This window comes from Felis catus, chromosome C1, assembly GCF_018350175.1.
Source record: "Felis catus isolate Fca126 chromosome C1, F.catus_Fca126_mat1.0, whole genome shotgun sequence".
Classification (NCBI taxonomy): Eukaryota; Metazoa; Chordata; class Mammalia; order Carnivora; family Felidae; genus Felis; species Felis catus.
Genome location: NC_058375.1, coordinates 153,909,188 through 153,936,249, shown reverse-complemented (window position 1 = coordinate 153,936,249; position 27,062 = coordinate 153,909,188). Strand labels below are relative to the sequence as shown.

The 27,062-nt window shown below is 39.1% G+C and overlaps 1 protein-coding gene across 12 annotated transcripts in view; it reads left to right on the top strand.

Annotated features, from left to right (window-relative positions):
• The first annotated feature begins 3,336 nt into the window (after nucleotides 1-3,336).
• COBLL1 (cordon-bleu WH2 repeat protein like 1) overlaps nucleotides 3,337-27,062 on the top strand; it is a 171,810-nt gene continuing 148,084 nt past the window's right edge. For 9 of the 12 annotated variants that reach the window (XM_045033883.1, XM_045033881.1, XM_045033885.1 and 6 more), the window contains exon 1: nucleotides 3,337-3,620. In XM_045033883.1, the coding sequence (XP_044889818.1) occupies nucleotides 3,352-3,620 (269 nt within the window). In that variant the 5' untranslated portion in view covers nucleotides 3,337-3,351. The other 3 variants (XM_045033884.1, XM_023259400.2, XM_019838190.3) reach the window with 3 other exon arrangements.

The following is a 27,062-nucleotide window of genomic DNA, read 5'->3' as shown; positions in this document are numbered from 1 at the left end:
AATAATACAACCTTTAGTTACTGTATCTGCTTCTATTGTTTTTTTTTTTTTTAAGTAAGCTCTATGCTCAATATGGCGCTTGAACTCACAACCCTGAGATCAAGAGTTGCATGCTTCACCAACCATACCAGCCACACGCCCCTGTATTTGCTTTTAAATAAATGTAATTAACAATTGTTCTGGAAGTAATTTCAATGGACAAAACTAACCTGTTTTATTATAATCACATACATTAGACATCATACAAACATGCAACCATTTTTAAACTTAATCATTTTTTACATATTCCTGCAAATGCTTTTGTCTTCAATGCAAAGAGAAAAAGTGTTCAATAAAAATTAATGAGAATTTTTCATAGGATAGCTATCTTGTGATAGATAGCTATCTTATGATATGCCTGAAGTAAAAAAACCACAATATTTCAAAAACATATATATCTATCGAATTTATTTTCACCTATGAATCTATTGGTGGGCAGTCTGAATGTGAAAGGCATTAAAATAAGATGATAAATAAGAACAAGAGAGGCAGGAAAAGCAGATATGCTAATGATAAAGATAAAGACAGTAGTGACTAAGTAGAAAACCTGACTAGGATTCCTGGCTGCCAGAGAAAAAAAAGGATTTGGGTACTTTAGGATAAAGCTCTCTCATGAAGTATTTGTATGGAAGACACTGACTCGTAACAAGACTTTCTATGTTTTAAGTGAGGTAGGAGTACTCTGTAAATGATAAAAAAAAGAAAAAGAAAGCAAAAAAAAACCTATATGAAAATAAAATCATAATAAACCATTTTTGTATATATTTCAGACTTGAGAATAAAGTCCTGACTTTTGGCTCCCTGTTGTCATCAATAAACTCTCATAAAGACCTTAAAAGAAATTTTTTAAAAAAGACATGCTTGCCTGAGATTAAAGAGCTTCCATGAAATTCAAAGTCTGAAGAGGTTCATTAAAGTTGAACACTAACTTACAACATCTCTGATCTTGCTGTGCAAAAGCTCACACACACACACATATACACAATCTAGGATGATATAAAAGAAGCACTTTCTTTAGGCAGTATTATGCAAAAGTGAAGTGCATAGGAAGATATTTACTACCTCTGAAGTATGGTTTAAATAAATCTTTCCAATGGCACTTATACTTGAATAAAAACATACTTAAACATTAAAAAAGCTTGTCATTGTCCCAATTAGTTTAAAAAATATTTAGACAAATCCAATTTTAAGTCTCCAACAATTTTTGCATTGCCCACTTTAAACAGTGTGTGCTTTTTATATAGCATATACGTATTTATTAAGTATGTAAAACTTTTTCCCTTTTAATATTCTCCAGCAGAAATTTGAAACCTAAATTATCATTCAAAGAGATATACAGCTAAATGTATCTTCTTTCTACCTGGTGATTTTGAAACCAACACCATCAGGTAGGTGACCACACATGGAGAATAAGTCTTCTCTCCCTAGAGGGACAAACTCACTATCTGTTCCATTTAAAATGGTCTGCCAATTCTTTTGAATTGAAAAGGTCTTTCCCGGTTTAAGGTCCCACTTGCCTCTTACAATTGCCCTGAGGAATGGAGTCTAAGGATCTCTTTACTCCTTCATTCATTCCACGCATATTTGTGAAGAGCCTCCTGAGTTCTGGGCAACCTTTTCAGGACATAAAGGATAAGACATAGCCTCTCGAGTTCACTGCCGAACCCCCCCCCCCAACCTTGTTACTGTATAACTGAAAAACTGAAAATATCATATGGGGCTCTGGCCCCACCTAACAAAATTTACTGGGGGCTAAGGGGCTAATTCTATCTGTGCAGTTAGGAAGGTCTTTCAGATGAGAAAATACCTAAGTACATGTATTAAAAAAGGTTGAATGGAATGAAGGAGGAGGATTTCCAAACAGAAAGAAATTAACTAAAATTTTGGAAACTCGGGTAATTTTGCAATAGTTTAGCATAACCAGAGGGAAGGATTGAGAGGAGGTAGTTTATAGCAACTACGATTACTGTTTTATTAATAAACTATGCATATAATTAGCAGGCTCTAGGGATCTAGGTTAGTACCATATGAGCTCTAGCCTATTAGTGATTTGGAAAGTTGTCAAACATGATTATACCTAAGGAAGGCTAAGTGATGCTTGGCAATCCAGGATACTTCAGTCCTGTGCCCCTTCATCTTCATACTCACTTTCATGATTGCAGCAGCAAGAAAGAGAGCATAGAGTCAAGCACTGGCCTTTAGGTGATTCCACCAGGAAATGAAACATTTCATGTCTGCTCACATTTACTTATTCAAACAAGTTACATCACCATACCTAATTTCAGTGGTGTGGAGAGTGTAATCCTCCCCTATGCCTAAAACTAGAAGTTGGACAGGAAAAATTGGTGAGCATTGAAAATGCCTTCAGCAGTTATGAAACGTTAGGAAAATGTTTTATGTTTCAGGTTAGACTAATGGAGTCAGTATTATTAGCATGTCATAAATTAAGGCTGAAACTAATTAATGTTTAATCTTGATTTTGTGATTGAAAGTTATAGACTTCAGTTTCACTGTTACTCAATGCTTGCATTACTGTCTGTGCAAGCAACTGTAAAAGTCATTTAGAGGCATGATTGATTCATGAACTTCTTTAACTTGAGTTGTTTAGAGACTAAAATGCAACTTTTTCTGATATGGTTTCAATATCTTAATAGGCCACTTTTTTCCCTTTCCATATGTAAAGATACATTGAAAGGAATGTATTATGCGCAGAAAGGAATACATAGAATGACTGCCCACAACATACAAATGGCATATTGTTAGCTATTTAGTATGTCAGTTTCAGCAATCTTTTTGATTTCTGCAATGCTTAAATAATAAGAGGCACTTAGTCAAGCATCGGTTTTACATATCTGTTTAATTTTTGCCACCTGTCAAACGTTATCCTATCACTAGGGTGGAGTGGATAAGATTTGTTACTTGATGCTAATACCACAGCAGAGGCCTCCTGTAGGATGCTTTTTCACCTAGTCTTTTCGTTATTTTATTGAAATATTTTTACTCTTAAACCGTAGTTTAAGGACAACTTAATTTCACATTTTTCTGAAAGCAAGCTTTTGAACCCATCAGAAATGTCTTACATCTTACAACAACTGACGCTTACAATATACGAGATAAGCAAATATACCTGTTTGTCAGGTGTAAAGAATCATCTACAGAGCATGCACGTGGTAACTAAAATGTACAAACAAGCACGCAGCTGTGTCTGTGATTCTTTTATTCCCGTAAAATTCCAAGAGGGGAATAAAATATATCATTTGTTCTAGATTATCGTCAGACACTATTTTCCAGTCCTGATGTCACAGCTGTTATATGCTTAAAAAGAAGGAAAGAAAGAAATATGCCTCTGAAGACGGGGCAAGCTTAAACCTGCCACTGATTAGAAAAATCAGTCACAGGTGCGCTTTTAGCCGAATAGCAACGTTAGAGGTCAAGTTGGAGCTAAAAAAAAAAAAACAAAAAACCGCGCTGGACGTGAAAAGTCGAACCGCCGGGAGGGCACGCTGCAGGCCCCGTTCGGCGAGTTTCTCTCCGCACTTCCGCGGCAGCCGGGATCCTCCCCTCCAGTCCTCACCGGGCAGGTACCTACCCTTCCTCCCCACCTGTCCGGCTCCCCGCGCGCCCGGCTTCCCGAAGCAACGCCCTGGCGACGGGACTGGGAACTCTCGGCGTGGGAGTTACCTTTCCGTTCGGCTTCCCCAGACAGACCCCAAAGACCCGAAGCCGGGGCGGGGGTGGGGTGGGCGGAGGGAAATTCCTACCCGGCCCTCGGCACCCCCCCTCCGCCCCCAGTTTTTGTCCCCGGCTCGCTGCCTTTCTCGCTCCGATGCAGCCGAGCCTCACCACCACTTCTAGGTGGCCGTCCGGCGGAGGCGGTGGCGAGCTCCGGGGCTCTGGACAGGGAAATGGGGCAGGGTGAGTGAGCCGGCTCGGGGAAGGCCCCGCGGCGCCAAGCGAGCGTCCGACACCCTGCCCGCGGGGCGGGGGAGGCGCTGCCTCGGCCTGGGAGAGGCTGCCACCCTCTCCTCCTTCAAGTCCTGGCTTGAGAGACCAACTGCGAGCGCGCGCTCCGGGGGAGGGAAGAGTGGGAGAGGAAGCCGCGGGAGAGAACAGGCGCGCTACTGTCTCCTTCTGAAAAGAAAGTAGGAGCCCTGGGTGGGAAAAGAGGAATTAGCTCTCTCAACTTTTCGTCGCGAAAAGTTTTCCCAGGGCGTCTGTTTGTGCAAACTCGGCCGGGGGGGCCCGGAGACGCGCTGCCGGCGTGGCGGCTGCCCCTGCGAGCCGCGCTTCTCGCCCCGCTCCTCCTCCTTCCAGCCTGGGCTGCTCCTCTCCCGCCCCGAGAGGCGCCAAATGGCTACCCAGTAAGCCCCACGGGGCGGGGGCTGCAGCGCCGCCTCCCACCGCCGCAGCTGCGGGCGGCCGCTAGGACCCGAGGCGGGGGCGCCCGCGGGCTCGGAGCCGCGGCCCGCAGGTGGAAGCGCACCCGGGAGGCGGGCCGGCCCGGGGCTGGGGGGCTCGGGCGGGCTCTCGACGCGCGGCCCGCCCCGCTCAGGCCTCGGGTAGGCGCGCGTCCCGCCCTGACCGGCCGGCCTCTCCCACTCTAGTAGTGACACGCCGCCTCGGAGCTGGAGCCCGCGCAGCGCCCCGCAGGGCGATGGACAGCAGAGCCCCCCGCGCGCAGGACGCCCTGGCGGCGCTCCCGCCGCCCGCCGCCCCAGCAGGGTAAGCCGCGAGCGCCGCGCCGCCGGGTCTCCGGGGAGGGCGAAGGCGGCAAGGCCGCAGCGCGTTTACCTGGCTGGCAACTCGCTGCCCTGCCAGCTGCCTGACTCACTGGCCGAGGGATAGGCAGCCCAGGAGGCTGTTTCCTCCCGGCCTCCTTGGAGGCCGTCTGGGCTGGGGAGGGGGGACGGGGGTTCTGGTAGTTTTGATTCCTTTCCTACTGGGGCTGCGCTGAGCTGCTGAAGGGCAGCCGAATGCCGGGAACTGAGTGAGTGAGGAGTCCTGGAGCAAAAATAGTAACAAAGAGCCCCTTGTTTGGGGCTCTGGAAGAGCGGCGGACGATACCTGTGAGTGAGCTCTTGGGAAGGGGGAAAAAAGTTTCCTTGGCTGAGGGCTGAGGCCCAGGCAGGTGAGCAGTGTCAAAGTGACGGTAAGGAAGGGGCTTTCTGCGAGCAGTGGAGGGCAACGGGAGGGTGTGCCAGCTGTCAGCCCGCATGACAGTTCCGGGACCCGGCTGCGTGAGCGTCTGTGATTGGGGGTGTGTGTGCCTGTGGCCAATTGCTGGTGCCAAAGCCTAGCGCTAAGTCAGACTGCAAACAACGATACTTTTCTTTGTGTCCTCACGTGTTTGAAGAGAGATTGGAGGGGGAATGGGCTGTCACATGGTGAGTTAATATTAAATGAAGCGTGTCTTCCTGCCAGATATGCTAATCACCTTGCTAAGCATTTGGGTAAACAGTAATGAGAACAGGTAGTTCTGCAAGAGATGGGGAGAACCTGAAAATAACCTTAGTCTCGGTAAACAGGGAAGGCTTAACTTAGGTGCTCCTTGAGCTTCTGAAGTGGGAACCCCTTTGATGTAGTGTAACTTTTCCTACATATATTCCCGCAACTCAAATTTCCTTTCTGATAGTTAATCTGAAGGCAGCAATGTCCTAAAGGGAAGACAAAGATTCCAGAAAAGAAACGTTAAGGAAAAATCGACTTTGTAACTAATGAATGGGAGTTGTGCAGTCTTCTTAAATCAGTTTCCTGATTTAAGAGAAGTCATTTTTCCCTGGAACATGACAGGCGTTTCCTTAGAAGCAAGTCACAGCATGTTTATTCATCAGAGACCATGCGAACGTTGGCAGTTGTCTAGAGGAAACATGGAGAAGTCTCAAAGCAACATGACTAATATAGAAGATTTTTAATATAATGCTTACGTGGAGGAAACATAACATGTAGTGTATGAATTAATTCTTTCATTTTGTTTGAATGATCTTCTCCCCTCTGCAAATAGCCCTATTACTCTTGACTTCCGTTCCCATTTTCCCAGTGTTTTCATTGTTCAGTGTAATATATATTCTTCCATATATTCCATATATATATATGAGTAAAATACTGGTAGAAAGATATCAATCATAAAAGCATAGGGACTACAGAGGTATGTAAACTGAACAGGAGACAACTTTCAGGAATACAGAAATGTATTTGGGTGCCACAAAATAAGATAGTATTAAGCTGGTGGGTTTGAAAATGGATAAGGTTAAGGTAGAATTAAAAAATCATATGCATATACACAAAATACATGTACTTGTCAGAAATCAATACTTCTGAGTAAAATAGAGATCAGATAGATGGCTTTGGGATGAAGAAGTGCAAAGAGTTGTCTAGTGATAAGCACGACTGTAATTAAGATGCTTCAGATTTTACTTTTGAGAATTTAAAATCTTGAAAATAATGTATAAAACTGCATTTTTTAATTCTTCAACTATGAAGAAAATTCTTTTAAGGAATTTTACCCTCCTCTCCTAATTGAATGAGGGATATCTGCAAAAATGTTTCAACATCTTATCTAGAGTAACATGCCCCACTGTATCATTTTACTTTGCATTCTATTTAAAGAAGTTATCAATATCTGCAAAATATAAATGTAAAAAAAATTATCTTTTTTCATTTTTCTATCTTGTCCCTTGGTATATTCCAAGTGCCTATTATGTAATATTTGTTGAATATTCAGTATTGCTTTTTTTCCTCAAAAACCCCAGCACATTAAAAATGATTTAATTGTGGGGGGGAAAAATCTTAGATATGGGTTTATGGGAGGTAGTAAGGAGCAGTCTCAATATGTTATAATTATTAGATTTGGGAAGTACATTCCTTACTATAAAACTAGTTAAACCATGACTCATGACTCCAATAATCTATGAGGCCTACTTTAGTCCTCCTTGGATATCCTTGCTCTAAAGAATCCCTCTGTAATTTTCAAAGTTTTACATTGTAACAGATCATTTTAAAGAAATCTAGTGCAACTCTGCATTTTACAAATGAGAATCTGAAGCCCAGAGACACTGAGTGGCTTTGCTGAAGTCCTAGAACACGTGAGTGGCAAAACCAGAAGGAAAACCCAGGACTTAGTTGCCGAGTTCAATGCATTATTATTTTTGTTATTTGTTTTTTGTTTTTTCTCTTTTCCTGACCACTGTAAGATACATTCATTAAAGTTCAAAGAATCAGCTTGGGTACATTATCTTTAGAACTGCTAGCTAGTGCTTGTGTTTTATGCAGGATAAGTTATACTTGCCCTGACAGATACCTTTTTTGTTTGTTTGTTTGTTTGTTTTTTGCTTAACTCCTTGAAATTTAAATGTCAAAAGTATAGTTGACCTTGCTTTGAAGGACCTTAATGCTTTGATTCTGAAACAAATTTTCAGGAATGGACAGGGGTAAAAAACCTACTTGATAATTTTGCAGCTAAGACGTGTAAAAATTAAACGATTTAACAGCTGCTTGCTTAAGCTTTTATTTGGATGCATTGTTGGTTCTAAAGTTTTACTGATTGTACATACTGAATTCTTGTCGGCTAACATTTATTGACTGCTTACAGGTTGAATGCCTTAGCTGAGGTTTCAACAAGAGAATTACCTGGAGATCTTTAATACCCATGCTCACACCTACTACTTACTCTGATTTTATTTGACCTGGGCTGGGACAAGGTGTGGAGAGGTTTAAAAATGCTGTTCCAGTGATTGTAATGTGCTACCAGATCTGAGAACTATTGATTAAGTAGGTTTCAACATCTGAGATGGAGGTGAAGCCATGAGTGGAATGGGGGCTTCTGTTAATCATTTTTAGGGAAAACAAGATCCTCACTTTCAGCTTTAGTTTTTTGGTTTTTTTTTTTAAGATTACATTTAGATAATTTATACTAAATAATAGTATATTATTAAATAGATAAATAAAATATTTGCTACTCCTTTTTGAGGAAGTATATTAACTCCATTTTGCAGTTGTGGAAACTGAGGCTCAGAGAGCTAAACTAACATACTCAAAGACACACCACTGAAAGGGATGAATGAGTAACAGAAACAAGATCTGATCCCCAAACCTGTGTTCTTCCTCCATAGGTATGTTGGCACCCAATGTTTGCCACTGTGGATTACACTGAATGGGAATGGCTAAAGAGTATTTTATTTAGAGTGGCTTCATAAAGTGTCCTGTCTTCATTCTTTTTAAAATCACATTTGTATTTTAAAAACTCCCACAATTTCTAATGCCTATGAAAACCCCCAGTGCCTAGAATTTAAAATGAACATAAGGGTGCCTGGGTGGCTCAGCTGGTTAGGCATCTGACTCTTGGTTTCGGTTCAGGTCATGATCTCACAGTTGTTTTTGAGTTCAAGGCCCATGAAGGGCTCTGAGCTGACAGCAGAGCCTGCTTGATATTCTGTCTCCCACTCTCTCTCTAAATAACAAGCAAACATTAAAAAAAAATAAAGTGAACACAAATATTTGGTTTCTGTCTTCAAAATAATTAAATTTTCATGTGTTTGGATGATTTAATTTAACTCAGTAAACTTTTGTCATGTGATAAGCTGCTTATTTTTGCTATTAGGTAGTTATTAAAAATTTAGTGTAAATTCGAAGGTGGGTATTTTTGATTACCAAATAAGAAAAATAAAACTAAGTCTATACTAGACTTCTTATCCAAAGTCTAATTTCCTCTAAATGTGTTAGAGGATATTGAATAATATTATGACCGTATTACAGTATTGAAATGCCAGGTGTATTTATATAATATAAATGCCCAAGCTTCATGTTATTGAGACAACTGCTTTCATTTAACTAATTAGTCAACACTTGTAAGCCCTTACTTTATATAAAACACATTTTTCTAGGCACTAGGAGATTGGCCCCTGATGTTAAGAGCTTTACCAAAGAAATTTCTCTGTAACTATACAGGATAAAAAGGAATATGATGTTAATATAGAAATGGTACTTTTTTTTTTTTTTTTTTTTTTTAACTGAAGCTTAAATCACTGATCAGCAAACTGTGGCCAAGCAAACTAAGTCCAGAAGGCTGAAATGCTGAAATGGGCCCTTCACCTATTTTTTTTTAACTGCAATTTCTTTTTTTTTTTTTTTTTTTTTTTTGGTGGTAAAATACACATAACAAGATTTATCTTAAACATTTTCAAGTGTACAGTTCAGTGGAAATTCATATTGTTGTAAAATCAGCACTACCATCCATTTCCAGAACTCTCTTGTTATAGAACTGTAACTCCATACCTGTTAAACATAGCTCCCACACTCCGGTCCCTGAAAGCCCCTGTCAGCCACCATTTTACTTTCTGTCTGATTTTGACCACTCTAGGTGCCTCATATAAGTGGAATCAAATAGTCTCTATCTTTTTTTGTGACAGGCTTATTTCACTTAGCATAATGTTCTCAGAGTTGTTCTCAGAGTTTATCCGTATTGTATCATATATCAGAATTTCCTTCCGTTTTTTTTAGGACTTTGCTCATCCATTTATCTTTGGATGAACACTAGGTTGCTTTCTTATTGTAGCTATTGTGAATAATGCTGCTAGCAACATGGGCATACAAATACATTTTTTTTAAGTTTCTTTTTTTTTTTTTTTTTTAAAGAGAGAGAATGAGTGGGGGGAGAGGGACAGAGGGAGAGAGAGAGAATCTCAAGCAAGTTCCACAGTCAGTGCAAAGTCTGATGTAGGGCTGGATGCCACAACCCTGGGTTCATAACCTGAGCCAAAATAAAGAGACGCTCAATCGACTGAGCCACCCATGCTCCCCTACAAATATCTTTTTAATACCTGCTTTCACTTCTTTTGAAGTAGAATTGCTGGATCAAGTGGTAATTCTATTTAATATTTCAAGGACTATTCTGTTTTTCCATAGTGGTTATAGGTATTATACATTCCTAACAACATTTCACGAGGATTGTGAACCCTTGTTGTTTTCTGTTTTTTTTTGTTTTTGTTTTTGTTTTTTGATAGTCACCATCCTAATGAGTGTGAGGTGATATCTTGTAATTTTGATTTGCGTTTTCCTAGTGACTCCTGATGTTGAGTATCTTTCCATGTCCTTATTGGCCATTCGTGTATCTTCTTTTGAGAAATGTCTGTTTAAGTTCTTTGCCTATTTTTTAGTTGGGTTTGCTCTTTTGGTTGTCGAATTTTAGGAGTTTTGTATATATTCTGGATAGTCTTATCCTCGGTAGAGCTTACTGGCACACAGCAATAACCACTCATTTGCATATTGTCTATGGTGGCTTTCACATCATAGTTGAGTATCTAGATAGAGATCATATGACCTCAAAAGTAAAAAGTTTTACCCTGTGGTCATATATAGAAAAAGTTTTCTGACCCTCCTGGACTAACTTATGAAATTGATAAATGAAGTAATTATTTAATTCAAATTTATTTATTGGCAGAAGGACTTCTAAGTATTGAACTTTAAATTGGAACAAAATGATTAATATTCTGCTTGCATAAAACAAGATATATCTTAGAGTAAGATACAAGATTTTGTAGAATGGTGATTAGTGATTTTTTTTTTTAATGTTTATTTTGAGAGAGTGCACTGGAGCACAAGTGGGAGTTGGGGAGGGGCTGAGATAGAGGGAGAGAGAGGATCCCAAGCAGGCCACATGCTCAGCATGAAGCCCAATGCGGGATTCAGTCCTAGGACTGTGAGATCATGACCTGAGCCAAAATAAAGAATTGGAACTCTCAACGAACGCTCAACTGACTGAGCCACCTAGGCGCCTTGATTTAAAAATTTTCTTTTTCCTTTAATGTTTGTTTATTTTTGAGAGAGAGGGATCCAGGGAGCGCGCGTGCGTGCGTGCGTGCTCTCTCATGAGCAAGGGAGGGGCAGACTGAGAGAGACACAGAACTCTAAACAGGCTCCAGGCTCTGAGCTGTCTGCACAGAGCCTGACTCAGGGCTCAAACCCACAGACCACGAGATTGTGACCTGAGGCAAAGTCAGACGCTTAACCGACTGAGCCACCCAGGCACCCCGATGGGTTTTTTGTTTTCGTTTGTTTTTGTTTTTTGTTTTTTTAACTGAAGGCTCAGGGTTGGCCCTTTGGCAAGCATTGTAGAGTTTTCACATATGATATTGGAATATATTTTAAAGAGAAGTTCTAAACTTCTGTGCTGGAGACACTTTTGTGAAAAATGAATAATACATAGTTAAGATGTTTAGGAGCAAATGTGTCTAGAAGAGCCAGATCAAAAGTTGAAGGAGTTCCTATCTAAGCATAGGCATCTATACCTATTTTATGAGTTAAATCAAACTGGCTTTATAATTCCAACAAGTGTTTTTGTTGTTGTTAAAGATATTTCATATCTGTAAGCTTTTAGTGTTCCAACATTAGCATGATGGTTGTTGTAAGACTTTTTTTTTTTTTTATGACTGCTTTGCTAAATTTTTTCCCATCTGCTAACAGTAAAAATAAACTAAAAGTATGGGAGAAAGAAGTTTCCCAGGACTATTTATAAAGGGCCAAATGTCTTCAGTTTTTCATACATACTTCATCTGAGGAATGAATCCCTTGGAAAAGCTTCTCAAAGACTGACTAGTCTTTGGAAAAATGCTAGAGTGAGCTTGGGTAATTTATTATTAGTTTCATATAGTGTAAGTTCACAATGCTGTTTATAAACGTAAAGAAGTTACAACTATTTAATGGCTTTAGACATTGAAAAAAGCTGTAGAGTTGAATTGTGGGGTAATATGACAAAGAAAGTATTAAGACAGCAAAGAATGCCCAGGTGTGAGAAAAAGTCTGTTAAGCTCAACTCCTAGAAAGCTGAAAACTCGGTACTAGTTGTAACTTAATACATTTTAAATCATTAAAATCTTTACAGAGGTCAGAATTTTCAGGTTTCATTGGCCACGAATTGAGGCATTTGGGTTTTGAATATGTGTAGTGCCCTATGTTGGGCAATATCCTGATTATATCTGTGCCTTTTCCTGCCATATAGCTCAGAGACAGGCCTTCAGAAATTTGGTGGGAGGAGAGCCCATTTACTACAGAACTGGGTTGGTTTCTTAGCTGCCTACTCTCCAGAGAAAAAAACAGAGCCCCATTAAGGTTCTCAGGTTTGTGGTTAGGAGGTAGTGAGAACGGAGGTGCTAGGGAAACAGGGACAGTTGCCTCAGAATCCCTCATTGTAATTCTTCCTCGTTACTCTTGCTCCTTCCCTGTTAGAAACACTCTGCCCGTTGAAATCAGAGCTTCAGAGATAATATAAACAATTCTCTCTCTCTCTCAACAACTTACGTGTTATATATAAAGTACTGTAGTCCCTGCCCCTCATCTGTGGGGACATGTTCCAAGACCCCTGGTGGGTGCCTGAAACGGGAGAGTACCGAACTCCTGACATATACCATTTCTCCCTGTGCATACACACCTGTGATAAAATTTAACTCACAAGGTAGGCACAACGAGAGATGAACAACCTAACTAATCATGAAACAGAATAGTACCCATAGAAGTTCTGTGTAGAGGCCACTTTTGGGCAGCAGGCCTGAGCAATGGAAGGTAGGGAGGGCCCACGGCCACCACGGAGCTGAATACAGACAGGCCCACCAGGGCACCCACCTCAGAACATCCATAGGCCCGAACTGACCACGAGGCACAGTTACCAAAAAGGGAAAATTCCGTAAGGCCCCATACGTCCACACCTTCCCTCTAAAAGCAGCCCCCACCCACTCCCTCCTTGGAGACGGTGTCTCCTTTGCCGTCCTGCCCAGGACTCCCCTGCAGTGTATTCGGTAAACTTCTATCTCCTTTGTTCTGCCTCAGGTGAAATCTTCCACCAGCAGTGCCACCGGTTTCCACCCCATCGTAGCCCCACATTTGGGGACCCCGTCTGAGAGGGGGAGACACCACGTCATATAATATGTAATCAAAGTTACGTGAATGTGGCCCGTCTCTCTAGCTCCCGTGTGAGCTCATGCGTGAGCCCTCTCTCCCCTCCCCTTCAAAAATATCGGACTGTACTCACCCTTCCTGTGATGATGTGAGATGACAGAATGCCTTTGTGAGATGACGTGAGGCGGACTACGCAGTGTGAGGCTACAGTCGGCCTTGTGACGATTCCCCGGAAGGGGCCCCTCTGCTTGCGGGCTGCGGTTGACCGCTGGCAACTGAAACAGCGGAAAGTGAAATCGCGGATAACGGGGACTAGGGTCTGGGTTAATAGCGTAGAGGTTTTCTTTCGTAATTGCCTCAGACTTGTAGAAAATTGTTTTGGACAGAATTAAGAGTGAAATGCCATATTTTGACGGGTTTGATTTTGTAAAATAACCTAAGTGGTTCAGAGGCAACCCTCTGAAATGGGGTTGAAAAAGAACCTGAGGTAAAATACTGTGGGTCCATGATATGGTTACGCCTATAAAGTAGTGATTCTCATTTTCTATATGGTGTGTAGGCTGATTGCCAAAGACATCAGAATATATTTTTAAAATGGTAATGTCACTGGAAAAGGGCATTGTTTTTCAGTCTGATTAATTTGGAAGATTAACACTAAGTAATATGTATGCATTCCAGTGTACTTGTTAAAATTAGATATACCATTTCAGTTTGTAGCCTAATGTTACAGCTTCTGCACTAATACCAACATATATCTATAGGGAAATAGACTTAAGATCCTCAAACCTAGATGGAACATTTATCACCAGTCTTTGAGGATTATCATCTCTCTAATCTGCATACACACGTGTACCTGCTATTATTTCTAGAGAAATGGAAGTGAGGAAGTATGAGATGACCCCAAGGGGAGTAGTGGTGACAGGAGCCAGAATTTTAACAGCTGCGACAGTTGTGTATCAGTTCAGATCTGCTGGAAAAACAGGAAATTGCATTACTAAATCTGAACATGGCTACCACCCTTCCATTCCCATGGCCAATGGATGTGCTATAGTTTCTAGGCCAAATTAAGCCAACAGTGGTCAAGATAATTATAAGAGCCACTGAATTCATTATTTCCTTTATGCTTAAGTAGAAGTGAGAAACCCTTTGTTTCTCACCTTGTTCTTTTATGCCAATAGTGAAGTATCATTGCTTTAATAGAATTAGGAAAGAGACAGGGTGACTGTCTTAAAGGACCTCATGGTCTGATGCAGCCCCCATTTTTCTCTGGTATTCATGGTTCGGTTATTTACTGGCAGCAAAACTCCTGGGTGGAGTGCCTACTAGATTATGGGCATGGTTTCTTCCAGTCTTTCGTTTTTCTGTAAGATATTCATTCCCAGAGAGCAGCTAGATGCCTTAACTTCAAGCGAAAATCTTTTTGCTGTGCTTCAGGAGGGCAAAGCTAAAGGTGGCAGAAAAGAATGTTAGCATGTGAAAAGAAACTAATTTTTAAATTTTATGTTGTGATCCTATCTTACCAGTCTTGTGTCTTCAGTTTTTCTCTGAAGAGGGCAGGTTTTACTGTGATAGTTTTATTACCTATGAACATTTCCTCCTCTAGGAAAGTTAGGTATGACATTGTTTGAATGAGGAAAAAAAAGAAAACAGGCCAAAACAACTAGTGATCTGAAAGGAGAAATAGACTGATTTTCCCCTCATACCTTAGTTGTGACAAATTTTGTATCTAGAACCTATTCCAACCTATACTATATATAAATTTTTTAAATATGATTTTGTCTGAAAGAAGTAATGTCTAAGAATAGTGTCTAATTATCTGTGATCCTGTGTGTATGTAAAATACATAGGAAGTTCTTTCTTAGATGATGCTAAGAAAATTTAGTCCTGAAGTTTGTGCTGGTAACCTTGTGAAGCCTAGGAATGTGTTTCCAACTAACTTAGTAGTTGTAATGGTATAGCCTTGAACTTACTAAGGGGCATTTTTAAGTGTTTTCTTTTTTAATTTTTTTTTAATGTTTATTTATTTTTGACAGACAAAGCATGAGCAGGGGAGAGGCAGAGGGAAGGAGACACAGAATCCGAGGCAGGCTCCAGGCTCTGAGCTCGAACTCACAGAGTGCGAGATCATGACCTGAGCCGAAGTCGGACACCCAATCAACTGAGCCACCCAGGCGCCCCAAGTGTTTTCTAACCAAATTCAGGATTTCCTCTATATATATTGAGGATGTAACACTTTAGGATTTTCATTTTTTAATGAATCATAGTTATTTAGGACACTTAAGATTATGCAAGTTTGAATGAGTGGCAATTCTGGAAGCTATTTGATGGTGTTGAATGAATATTTGCTATAATTTTTGGCAAACCAAATCCAATAATTTTTTGTATTCTTCCAGATATTAAGCACATCACGTTGGTGATAATGAAAATTTGAATATCATGGATTTGGGGAAGTAAAACTCAGGCAAGGGGAGAGACCAAGTTTCTGGAACTCCACAGATAATTGGAACAATTTGGACATAAAGATACCATTGGTTTTAAAGGAACATCCTTGGGATACTAAGAAATGATGGGCTGTGCTGAAGGCATACACAGTTAAGGAGGCAGGAAGTAGTACAGTGATAGCTATTTCATTCCATCTTTTACCATCTATTGGCCTTCACAGGGAATTTCATAAGATTTCCTGTCAAGAAGCAATTTTGTAAAATTCTGGTCCTGAACCATTTTGTTTTAATTGTTAAGGGCTATCTCGAGTGCCTTGCTCTCTGAATCAAACCTAGTCAAAACCTCTGTTTACTGTGCTCATCATTCACTCTGGTATGTGATCTGTGTGACTGGTGAGGGACCTGTCTTACTTGGGCTGCTGGTTGTGGATGGCTTTGCACACATGCTCTCTGTGGCCTTAGGAGTATTTCCTCTAAATGATACTCACCAATGCACCCCTATGTCAAACATTCTTTTTTTTTTAATGTTTGTTATTTATTTTTGAGAGAATAAGACACAGAGCATGAGTGGGGGAGGGGCAGAGAGAAAGGGGGACACGGAATCCGAAGCAGGCTCCAAGCTCTGAGCTGTCAGCACAGAGCCCGACATGGGGCTCAAACTCATGTACTGTGAGATCATGACCTGAGCCAAAGTTGGAAACTGAACCATCTGAGCCACCCAGGCACCCCTCTATGTCAAACATTCTTGAGGAAGTGGAAGGGAGAATGAGAGAGAAAAAGAAGAGTATCCTTTGGATTTGAGAATGGCAGCGTTTTTTTCTTCCTTAAACTTAACATTGCTAATTAAAAACAATTTCCATTGATATATGCATTTTAAGCTCTAAAACCAGCTATGTCAAAGTAGAAAAAAAATTTAAAATACTGATTTTTAAAATAAGGTGGGAAAGTTGGAAAGAAATAGTCATACCCCATACATATGCAATTTGATTTTTCATTATAATATTTAATTATGTTAAGTGTGATTCAGTAGTATAACCAGGACTCATTTAGTTGAGCCCATTGTGATCTGCTTATGTTTATACATGGCTGTTTCATGGAGAAAAAAACATTCATGAGTTGTGTAGGGGAGGATTTTCCTGGCTTTTCCCCCATTCTTTGCTTAGCCAAGTAGATGCACACAGTGCTAAGTGGAAATGTAGAGATAATTAAATTTTTATTTGGGGATGTAGATGAAGAAGGGAACAAGAAAATGGGGAAAATATGTTCAATGAGTGGAAAAATGAAAGAACAGTCTTGTGATGGAAGAAAGGTAGTGGCATACATGTTAGATAATGCGAGTTTAAGCAGTTTAAGGCTTGAAGTCTTTTATCTCTTATATTGATAACTCTGATACTGTTAGTTTGTGAAACATTTCTGTCATCTTAGGTAATTAGAAAGCATCTTCTGCCGAGGACCATATATAACTTCTTCAAAAGTATCATCTATGTTTTTTGGGGGAGAGATTCCATCCAAAATTAAATTTTTATGCTAATGATAGTAATTCTTTACATTGGTGTTTATAGGTCATGTCATTTAGTCATTATTTTCTATTTTAATTTTTAATTATTAAAAATTTAATGTTTAGTTTTGAGAGAGAGACAGAGTGTGAGCTGGGGAGGGGCAGAGAGTGAGGGAGACACAGAATCTAAATCAGGCTTCAGAGGCCGATGTGGGGCTCGAACCCATGAACCATGAGTTCATGACCTAAGCTGAAGTCGGACACCCAATCAACTGAGCACCCCCCCACCAGCATCTCTATTTTAATTTTTTAGAGAGAGAGTTTGAGGGGAGAGGGGCAGAGAGAGAGAGAGAGAGAGAGAGAGAGAGAGAATCTTAAGCAGATTGCATGCTCAGAGCAGAGCCTGACCTGAGACTTGATCCCACAACCCTGGGATCATGACCTGAGCTGAAATCAAGCGTTGGAGGCTCAATTGACTGAGTCACCAAGGCATTCCTATTCATTATTTTTTAATAGGCAATATATCCAAATGGCACAAAATTCAAAAGAGAAAAATGACCAGTGAGAGACCTCCCTCCAGTCCTTGGTTCCTGGAGGCAATTAGTGTCATCAGTTTTTTTTTTTAAATCCTGGTAGGACACTGTATACCAGTGCTGGCCAATTCGAATATCATAGAAACCACAAATCAAACTTAAAAAATTTTAGGCACTACATTAAATAATTCAATTTAAATGATATATTACATGATGCAAAGGTTAACATGATTCTAATTCTACAAAGCAAGAAAGTTGTCTTTAACTGAAAATATTTTGCAATGAGTCACATTTGAAAGTTAATTACATAAAATTGAAATTTAAATTCTTAATCACACTAGCCACGTACCCAGTGCTGAAGAGCCTTATGTGACTACAGGCAACCATATTTGACAGTGTATCTCCTTATACTCAGGAGCAAATACGTGTGTATATGCATATTGTTTCTCCCTTTTTTGTGCACAGTTAGTGCTGCTTTGTACCTTGCTTTTTTATTTAATAATGTAACTTGGTAATTATTCCATTTCATGACATAAAGAGCTCTATTTTCTCCCCCTAGTGTTATTATGTCTTTGTAGGGATGAACCATGAATTATAAAACTAGTCCCCTATTGATGGATACTTGGATTTATCCCCACCACCACTCTTTGCTATTAATAAGTGGTCACTTTAGCATTCTTTATGCAGTTTACAATCTACTGTGGTGTAATACTCTTTCCTGATATATTTGATTAAATTAACTAGATTGTGCAACCCTAAAAGGCAGAGGCCATATGTATATATATATGTGTGTGTGTGTGTGTGTGTGTGTGTGTGTATATATATATACATATGTATATATATATATATATACATATGTGTATATATATATATATATATATATATATATATATATATATTTTATTTCTTTTGTGTATACTGCTGGGTTTGATTTAATTTCCTGCATATACCTAGACACCTGATGATCAGTTATTGGGTGGGTGTTATTTGAATTTGTGTGAACCTGAGCAAAAGGTCAGCATTGAAGACCAGTGGATTACCTGTCCACTAGAGAGATAGAAACAAAGCATCAAACTGAGTGTTTAACATTCATTTTTGCAGCCACTAACTAATGAATTGTTAAACCCCTATCAAATGCTACACCATTAAAAGGGTTGTTGTAAATCTCTTAGCACTCTATTATTAAATTCCATTCTTAGTCTGATATTCTCTTTTAGCATTACTCCCTGCAGTGGTGTTTATATGCATTTCATTAGTAGTATAAGTGAAAATTCTGAGTAATGTTTCCATCTCAAATGTAGAACAAAACAAAATGTTTAGCCATCATGGGTGGGATTGTTTAACAGGACTTAAGTGCTGTATGATTATTTAAAGCCTAAATACTCCTATTTGAATAATGATAGAGTAACATTTGGTTTATAGAATAAGTTATAGGTTTTGAGGATGAAGCAATTAGTCCTTAATTGCATGATTAATTAGTGCATAAGAATTCTTCTCAAAGAAAAAAATTCTCATTTGTGTCAAGACCCTGAAATCTAAATTGTCAAGATCCTTGCTATTTTGATTTGGTTATTCTAATGGTGTAAGAAATTAGCCTTTTGATGTGAACAATGATGGCTAAAGAATAAGAACAAATAATAAAGGGTATTTTCTTCCAGCTTATGAAAGAAGAGATTGAGAATTGAAAGGCATCATGAATGAAAGAAATTAAATTGTTGAATAGGGACCTAAGAAAGAAAAATCAATACAAGTGCTCTTTCTCCCTAGTGTTTTTGGAAATTATACCTCAAGATGTGTACAAAACTGCAAATATTATAGTAGAAAGCAAGTTTGTTCATTTTATTTCTCCAAGAATGTTTTTGGCAGCAAGTTGGCATTTTCCATTGTCTTCAAATAAGATGAAATTCTCAGCCAGGATGCATCAGAAAAGGAACTTTAAAAAGTAACAATTTAATGTATGGGCAGGTCCATAAAGCATTTTGAGTGAGGTTCATTCTCTCCATTTGCCTCTGCCATCTGTCTACCTTATAGTTGTCTGATGCGGTTAACCAATGCACTTGGCCCTCGGACATTTAACAGCACTGTCTTTGGTTTCAAATAGAAGTGGCCCAGCCAGAAGTCAGAATAGCACTCAGCAGTCATCTACTGCAGAATGGATTTGGAGACAGAAGATTTGGAACCCAGTCTCTGTTCTGGCTAGGCACTTTCTCTCATTGGGCCTCAGTTCCCTCTGTGGTGGGATAATTATACAGAATGAAAGTGCAGAAGTAACACCAGCACATATCAGGCTTTCAATTTATGTTTGTTAAATTATAAATATTACCTGAAGTTTTAGGAAACAACTTCTTATAATGCTGACAGCATTATTGTACTAAATGGAAACCAAGGAGTGCCAGAACATGCCTGTTCTCATCATCCTCTCCCAGGAAGTAGATGTGGGTTGGTTTTCTTCATCAGTCACCCGTGGAAGTGCCTGTGCCAGGTGCAGGGAAGTTGTTCTTGGAACACTGAATACGAAATGGGTACTAATCTTAATGAAAATCACATTCCCTTTTAGAGGAGAAAAAATGCCCCCTCTGAGATTAGGAGTATCCTACCAAGGTGATTGCAATTCTGATTGTTTCCTCACTTTCCTCACCATTGTGGGAAGTGCCTTACATTTTAGTATGTCACCTTTCTTCTCTGTAAGATGAGAATAACTCTAACTGCATTTCTTTGATTTTGTTAGGACTGATATGTAGTGACTGAAAATTTCCTATTGTAATGTCCTGTACAAGAACATCATTATTCAAAAGAGGGAGTGAAAATTTGAGACACTATCCTTACCATGGCTATCACCTATTGGAGAAAATTTTTTTACACAGTGATGATAATGACTGTATCATTTAGGATGAGAGGCTAGTAGGAATCGTTTGTTCCAGATTGTGTAAAGCCGTAATTTATTAGGTTCTGGTGGCAGCATGATAGCGTGGTCTGAAAATTAACCCTGCATACCCTTGACTAAAAGCCTTTATTAGGAAAAATACAATTAAATAATCATTAATGTTTTTCTGGATTTGCCTTTTGGCAATACAGGAATATTTTCCATATTCTTGCAGGTAAGTTTTGATGTCAGAGAAAAGACTATTCAGAATCTCTTAACATAATTTACATCTACTTTTCTTAGTAAGTATAATGAAAATTTTTAGACAGAATGAATTATACTCATGCACTTGGAAAATTTCTTGAGTACTACGGTGTTCCCACTAAATGTTCTCTTAAATAATGTGTTTTACAAGATAGTATGTGAAATGAAATGGAACCTTAATTACTTTAGGGTTTGAATGAATATTTTTAAATTCAAATTTTCACTAATTAAAAGTATCAGGGGCATAGTAATTTAACAACAATGGGTAATGACTTATAGGACTGTAGTCATACAAGCATTGAACGTTTCCTGAACATTGAATGTTCATCAGGTACTGGGTTAAATGCATGGCGGGTGCTACTGCACTTAATTGTGATCAACTGCTCTGTAAAGTAGATGTAGTTGTTATCTGGATTGCGCAGAAGAGGAACTGAGGCTTACACATGTAATTTGTCCAAGGTCACGTGGCCAGGAGGTGGCAGGTCTGAGTGGAACCCAAATGTACTTTGAAATCCATTTGGTTTGACCACTTTGCATTCTGCTCCCCTGTCCCCCACATCCTCCTCCCAGAACTGCCAGGTGGGAAAGCGAATATAATAAATGATTATAGCAGTGACAGTAAATGGGGCTAAACATTTTTTGGCTGATTTTATTTTTTCTGATCACAAAAATTTGGGTTAAAATGTTTTCTTAAGGTCTTGTCAGGGATTTTAATATGCTAATATACAGAATGGACTTCTAGAATAGAAACATGGAAAGTAACACTTTCCGAATTCATTTATTGGAAAAACACTGATTCATATCTTAAAACCAGTGTTTTTTTCAGCTATAGTTTAGGTAATGCTGTGGATAGAATGCATCCTTTTAGACTTGTAAATGTTTAGATTTTTAACTATGTGTATTATTTTTATATCCTTTTCTTCAGAATTATAAGTTATTTCAGTTGTTTGAGACACATTTAAAAATGCTTTTTCAAATAGTTGTATAACCAACCATATGTTTGCCTGTGTGTGTGTTTACATTTTCTTTTAGCTTTTACATATTAAACATTTGGATTGTTTCCAATGAGATCATTAACCATGCGTGATAAGTTTTAGATTTGGATGAATATAATTCCAGAACTGAAAGACTGCAAAGTTTGCAGCAGTGAGGAAACCAGTCCCAGAGTTTGTTATCGCTAGAAACTGAAAGCCTTTGCAAGTTTCGGAGAAATCTGTGTGGAAGGTACTGTGACTTGCCATTAGGGAGAGTCATGCCAAAGAAAGGACATTCTTAGAGGGAAATAGAAGTACAGATTTTCTTAGACTTATGATGGGGTCATGCCCCAATAAACCCATCGTAAATTGAAAATAAAGGAAGTCGAAAATGCATTTGATACACCTAACTTACCGAATATCATAGCTTAGTCTAACTTACCTTGAAGGTGTTCAGAACACTTATATTAGCCTAGAGTTGGGCAAAAGCATCTAATACAAATCCAATTTTACAATAAAGTGTTGAATATCTCCTATATTGAATACTGAAAGTGAACAACAGAATGGTGGTTAAGTGTATCAGTTGTTTACAGTCATGATCACGTGGCTAACTGGGAACTGCGCTGCCCCTGCCCTGCATCATGACAGACTATCCTATTGCATATCACTATCCTGGGAAAAGATCCAAATTCAAAATTCGAAACATGATTTCCACTAAACATGTATCACTTCTGGACCATCATAAAGTTGAAAAATCAGAAGTCAAACCATTGTAAGTCAGGGACCATCTGTTGTCAGTTATTAGAGTAAGCTGGGAAGCTGGGTGTCTGTGTGTGTAATTACCTACTTGGTTTGGAAGTACTGTATACATTTTTTGAAGTGCAGTCTGTGTGGTCCCTGGGCCAGGCATGGTCTTTTCCCAGCAGCACTGAGGAAGCTTGGACACAAGGGGAGTTCTGGTTATTAATCTTTGCTGTAGTCAAGGAGGGTAAGAGGACTGGGAGTCATAGGCTCCACTGAAGGGTGAAGAAGCTGAGCAAGACAGGTAAGGGGGTTGAGAGGGGGGATTTTAAATTTGAATTTGTTGGGGAAGGCTAGGTTCGAAGCTACTTAATAGGTAACCGATTGTAACAAGAATAAGATATCTTCCTGAAAATATCAACAGTTCATTAATTTTGTTTTCATTCAAGGGACACTTGTTGAAAGCTAACTATGTGTCAGGTACTGGGCTGGGCACTGGCAGCTAATTGTATTGAAAATATTACTATATAGTACATGGAAAATGTATTCATGGAATAAAATCGCTTTGGCTGAATTGAAAACATGATTCAATCTTATTAAAAATACACATCTTTGAACAGCCTCCCAGGCAGTGTAAACAATACTCTCTCTGTTTTAAAATAAGGAAAGTCCAAATCTTTGAAATGCCAATTACTATGCAGTTTCAAAAAAAAATTTTTTTTTATGCCTTGGTTAAGATCATGTGTGATTTCTCAGATGCTTTAGTGAACATTTTCAGAATGTTTATGCAAATATAGAAGTTGTAGGTATCTATGTGCCCTCTTCCTACCCCCTTAACACATCCCCCTCCCCCGAGATGAAATCTTCTCACTGGACTCTGGGAAGTTGTTAGCACTGAGTTTTCTTAGCTAGAACCAAGTATCGAAACTGTCTCTCTCAGTCTGGGATAATTGTGAGACTGGAGAATGCTGTACTCACTGGGGCAGTGGATTGCAAAGTCCAGTGAGGTGCCAAGGGGAAAATTCCTAAAGGGAATAGACAACAACCCAGGAGGCCTGAGGATCATTGCTATGGCAGCAAGAGGTAGCTCTAGCCTATTCCTTTTCAGCCTGGAGCTCCCAGGGTCCCTGGCCCAGCAGGCACAGGGGCAGAGCTGCAGTTTGATGTCAGGCAACAATGGAGGTTATTCTTCATCTGACCAGACTCCAGCAGTCACCTTTGTTGCCTTAAACTTGTAACTTTGTGAAGTGACAAAAATGTATTAAGAATAGTCTAGGGGACATAGGCTCGATGTTTCAGCAAGACCTGATATTCAGTCTTGGCTCCACCATTGAATAGTTAGGAAATTTTGGACAAATTAACCTCTGTACATCTTTTTTCTTTTTTTTTTTAATCTGAAAATGAAGATACCTGTCTCATCGACTCATGCCTGTAATATTTCACAATTAAATGTCTATAGCTAAATTATTGAAGTTTTTGAACATCAGCCATATGAAAGTTGATAAGATTGGTTTAAGCTGCCCACTGTTTCTGTTCAGTGAATTAGTAGTTAATATTTGGTTAAGGATAATTGTTTCCTAAATAAAATAATGCTGTTTTGTGACTCATTAGTTCATAGAATGTGATTTTTTGTAAGCAGGTTTTTTGGCCCTTTACAATCATTAGAAAAGGCTCTACCTGGTAGATGTGGAGATAGCACATCGTGTGTACGTTGTAGACCTTTATCCTTTTTTCCTCTAGGGGAAAAAAAAAAAAAAAAAACTAACCAAAGATATTCTTTCACTGGATTTTATTGTTGGCAGTGGTTCCTGGTGAAAAGACTTTATCTTTGAGGCTACAAGACGGTCACCTCATGTAAGAGAAGACTAGGTTTTTATTTTGTACCTTCCCTATCCACAGCCCGGATTCCATTCCTTTTTCAGGAAGCTGAAGTAGCAGAATACAGGCTGAGAACCTTCCACCATTGGTCACATACTTTCCACATCTGTAAATCATACATAGTCCCTTTACATTAAAAATGATACCTAAGGGGCACCTGGGTGGCTCAGTCGGTTGAGTGTCCGACTTTGGCTCAGGTCATCATCTCACAGTCTGTGAGTTCGAGCCCTGCATCAGGCTCTGTGCTGACAGCTCGGAGCCTGGAGCCTGCTTCAGATTCTGTGTGTCCCTCTCTCTCTCTGCCCTTCCCCTGCTCATGCTCTCTCTCTGTCTCAAAAATAAATTAAAAAACAATTAAGAAAAAAAATCTTAAAATGATACCTAAGATGAGAAGTGCTTATGATTATTTGTTGATAATTCATGTCTTGAAACACACTGAGTCAGTTTGAGTAAGTTCTGCGTTTCCTTTCTGAATTCTTGATGAGGTTATTTCTGTTGACAGCACACATTTCTCTTGGGTATGGAGTGTGAGGTGACATCTGCATGAAGGTGTCTTATTGAGCTTTTTGGTACCATATTCATGTCATGCCACATTCATTTCCACTTGGATACTCACTCAATTAAAAATTGTTAGTGCCATTTCCGAAGAAAGGCATATTATTACTTTGGTCATAAAGAAGCAAACAGCTGCATTTTTCCTCACTAAGGTATTCTAATTAGGTTACCGCTGGTCATAAACTATTGAAAATTGGTGAGAAGCCTCAAGGTCATAGAGAAGGAATTTGTGATCACAGAAGAGGGTAGCCCACTGTCGTACATTTACATTTTGAAGTGGTGTGTATTTTCTAATGTAAGCATTCTTATTGAGACTGGCTGCTATGTGAACGATATGAACACTTGTCACGCATTACTGTTTTGTGATTTCAGATACGTAGACAATTTTAAAGATTTGTCAAGCATCATTGAGTTCCCAGACAGAACTTGTATATTTTATGAAAATAGCAGTATCTTGTTCTTTGCACTAGACTGCTCTGAATAGGGAGGGAGTTCATGTAGTTAAAAAAAAAAAAAAAAATCTAAGGGCCAAACTAGCAGTTCCTACCCCCACCCCCAGTCCACCACCTCCCCTGAAATAACCAAACAAGAACCTTTCAAAATCTTCCATCTTTTAAAGTCAAGGACACACTTTAAATGAGAGTCAGTGAAAACCTGTCCTCAGGATTATACATAATAGAAACATATCAAGTATCTGAACAATTGTTTCCTTCTCTACTTAAAATGCACTTTGTGTTTGACACTTTGGCACGTTTCCTGACCTTGTTGAGTATTCATTGCATTTTTCCAGTTTTTCCAGTTTGATTAAAAAAAAAATCACTTTCTTCATTGTCAAGCCTTGATGGTTTCCAGTCTAATAAGGGAAAATGACTATGAGTATCTTAAATTTGCATTTCTTAGATCATTATTGAGTTTGAGAAACTTAAAATGTTTAGTTTTCATTTGCTTTTCTCTTACATTCACTTCATACTCATGTTTTTTTTTTTAAATTTTTTTTTAACGTTTTTATTTTTGAGACAGAGCATGAACGGGGGAGGGGCAGAGAGACAGGGAGACATACAGAATCTGAAGCAGGCTCCAGGCTCTGAGCCATCAGCCCAGAGCCCGACGCGGGGCTCGAACTCACGGACCGTGAGATGGTGACCCGAGCCGAAGTCGGACGCTTAACCGACTGAGCCACCCAGGCGCCCCTCATGTTTCTATTTTTATCTTATTTTGTAAAAGCTCTTAATATATATTTTACACTCAATATATAAAACCTATTGACCTTTTGTGTCTTATGTTCTAACTATTCCCCTAGTTTTATTATTTTATCATGTAGCTTTGTTTGTGGAAGCATTTTTGTCATTCTAGTTTTATATTAGAGGCTGTACCATGTATTTCCTTTGCCTTGCTTAGAATAAAATGGGTGTACATTAGAAGTCTTTAAAATATCCCCTTATCTAAAATTTATGAAAGTTTAAATATTTGACAGAAACAAACTTTAAGTTCTTTTGTGGTATGAGATAGTCTAAATTAAAAAAAAAAAAAATTGCCCCAACATTATCTATTGAACAGTCGATCTTTTCCCTACTGATTTGAAATGACACCTTTATATATTAAATTTATTTTTATTCATGTGTTAGTGGGCTTTCCCTTTAGCTCCATTGATTTTTCTGCTTTTCTATCCAAAATGTTTTATTTGCAGTGTCTCTGTAATATGTTTTAATGGTCTGGAAGGGTAAGTCATAATGGCCAATGTTCTTTTAGGAATTCTGGCTGCTCTCAGGCATTTGTTTTTCCACATTGAAGATAGAATTGGAAATGGGAATTGATTACTTACATTCAGTTTCCATATAAATTTGTAGGGAGTTGGTATTGTAACTACCTTATTGAATTTTCTCACTCAGGAACCTGTCCTGAGCACTATTTTCTCCTGATGTCTCACTTCTCTGTCAAAGAGCACAGGATTTTGCCTTTAGGAGGGTATGCTTTCATAGGTGCCCTCTGTCAAGAGAAAATCTACTGAATTAACTATATGTCTTCAATTAAGTAATTTACTTTGTCATTGTGATATAGTGTAAGTCATTTTCAAAGTGTGGTCCCCGACCTGCTTAATCAGAAGGTGGGAGGGTGGAGCCCAGCAGTCTGTTTTAATAACCCCTCCAAGTGATTCTGATGCATGGGAAAGGTTGAGAACCGCTGGAGTAGTGGAGAGAGCATAGCTTTGGACTCCTATAATCTAAAATCTCACTTTAGCCCTTTATTCCAGTGTAATTTGGAGTAAGTTACTTGTATATTTAAGTCTACATATCCTCATCTGTAATATGGGCCATTAAGAGAATTATCTGTATCATAAGCAAAAGGTATAGATGATGATGAATACTATTATTGTTACCAGATTGCTTTCTA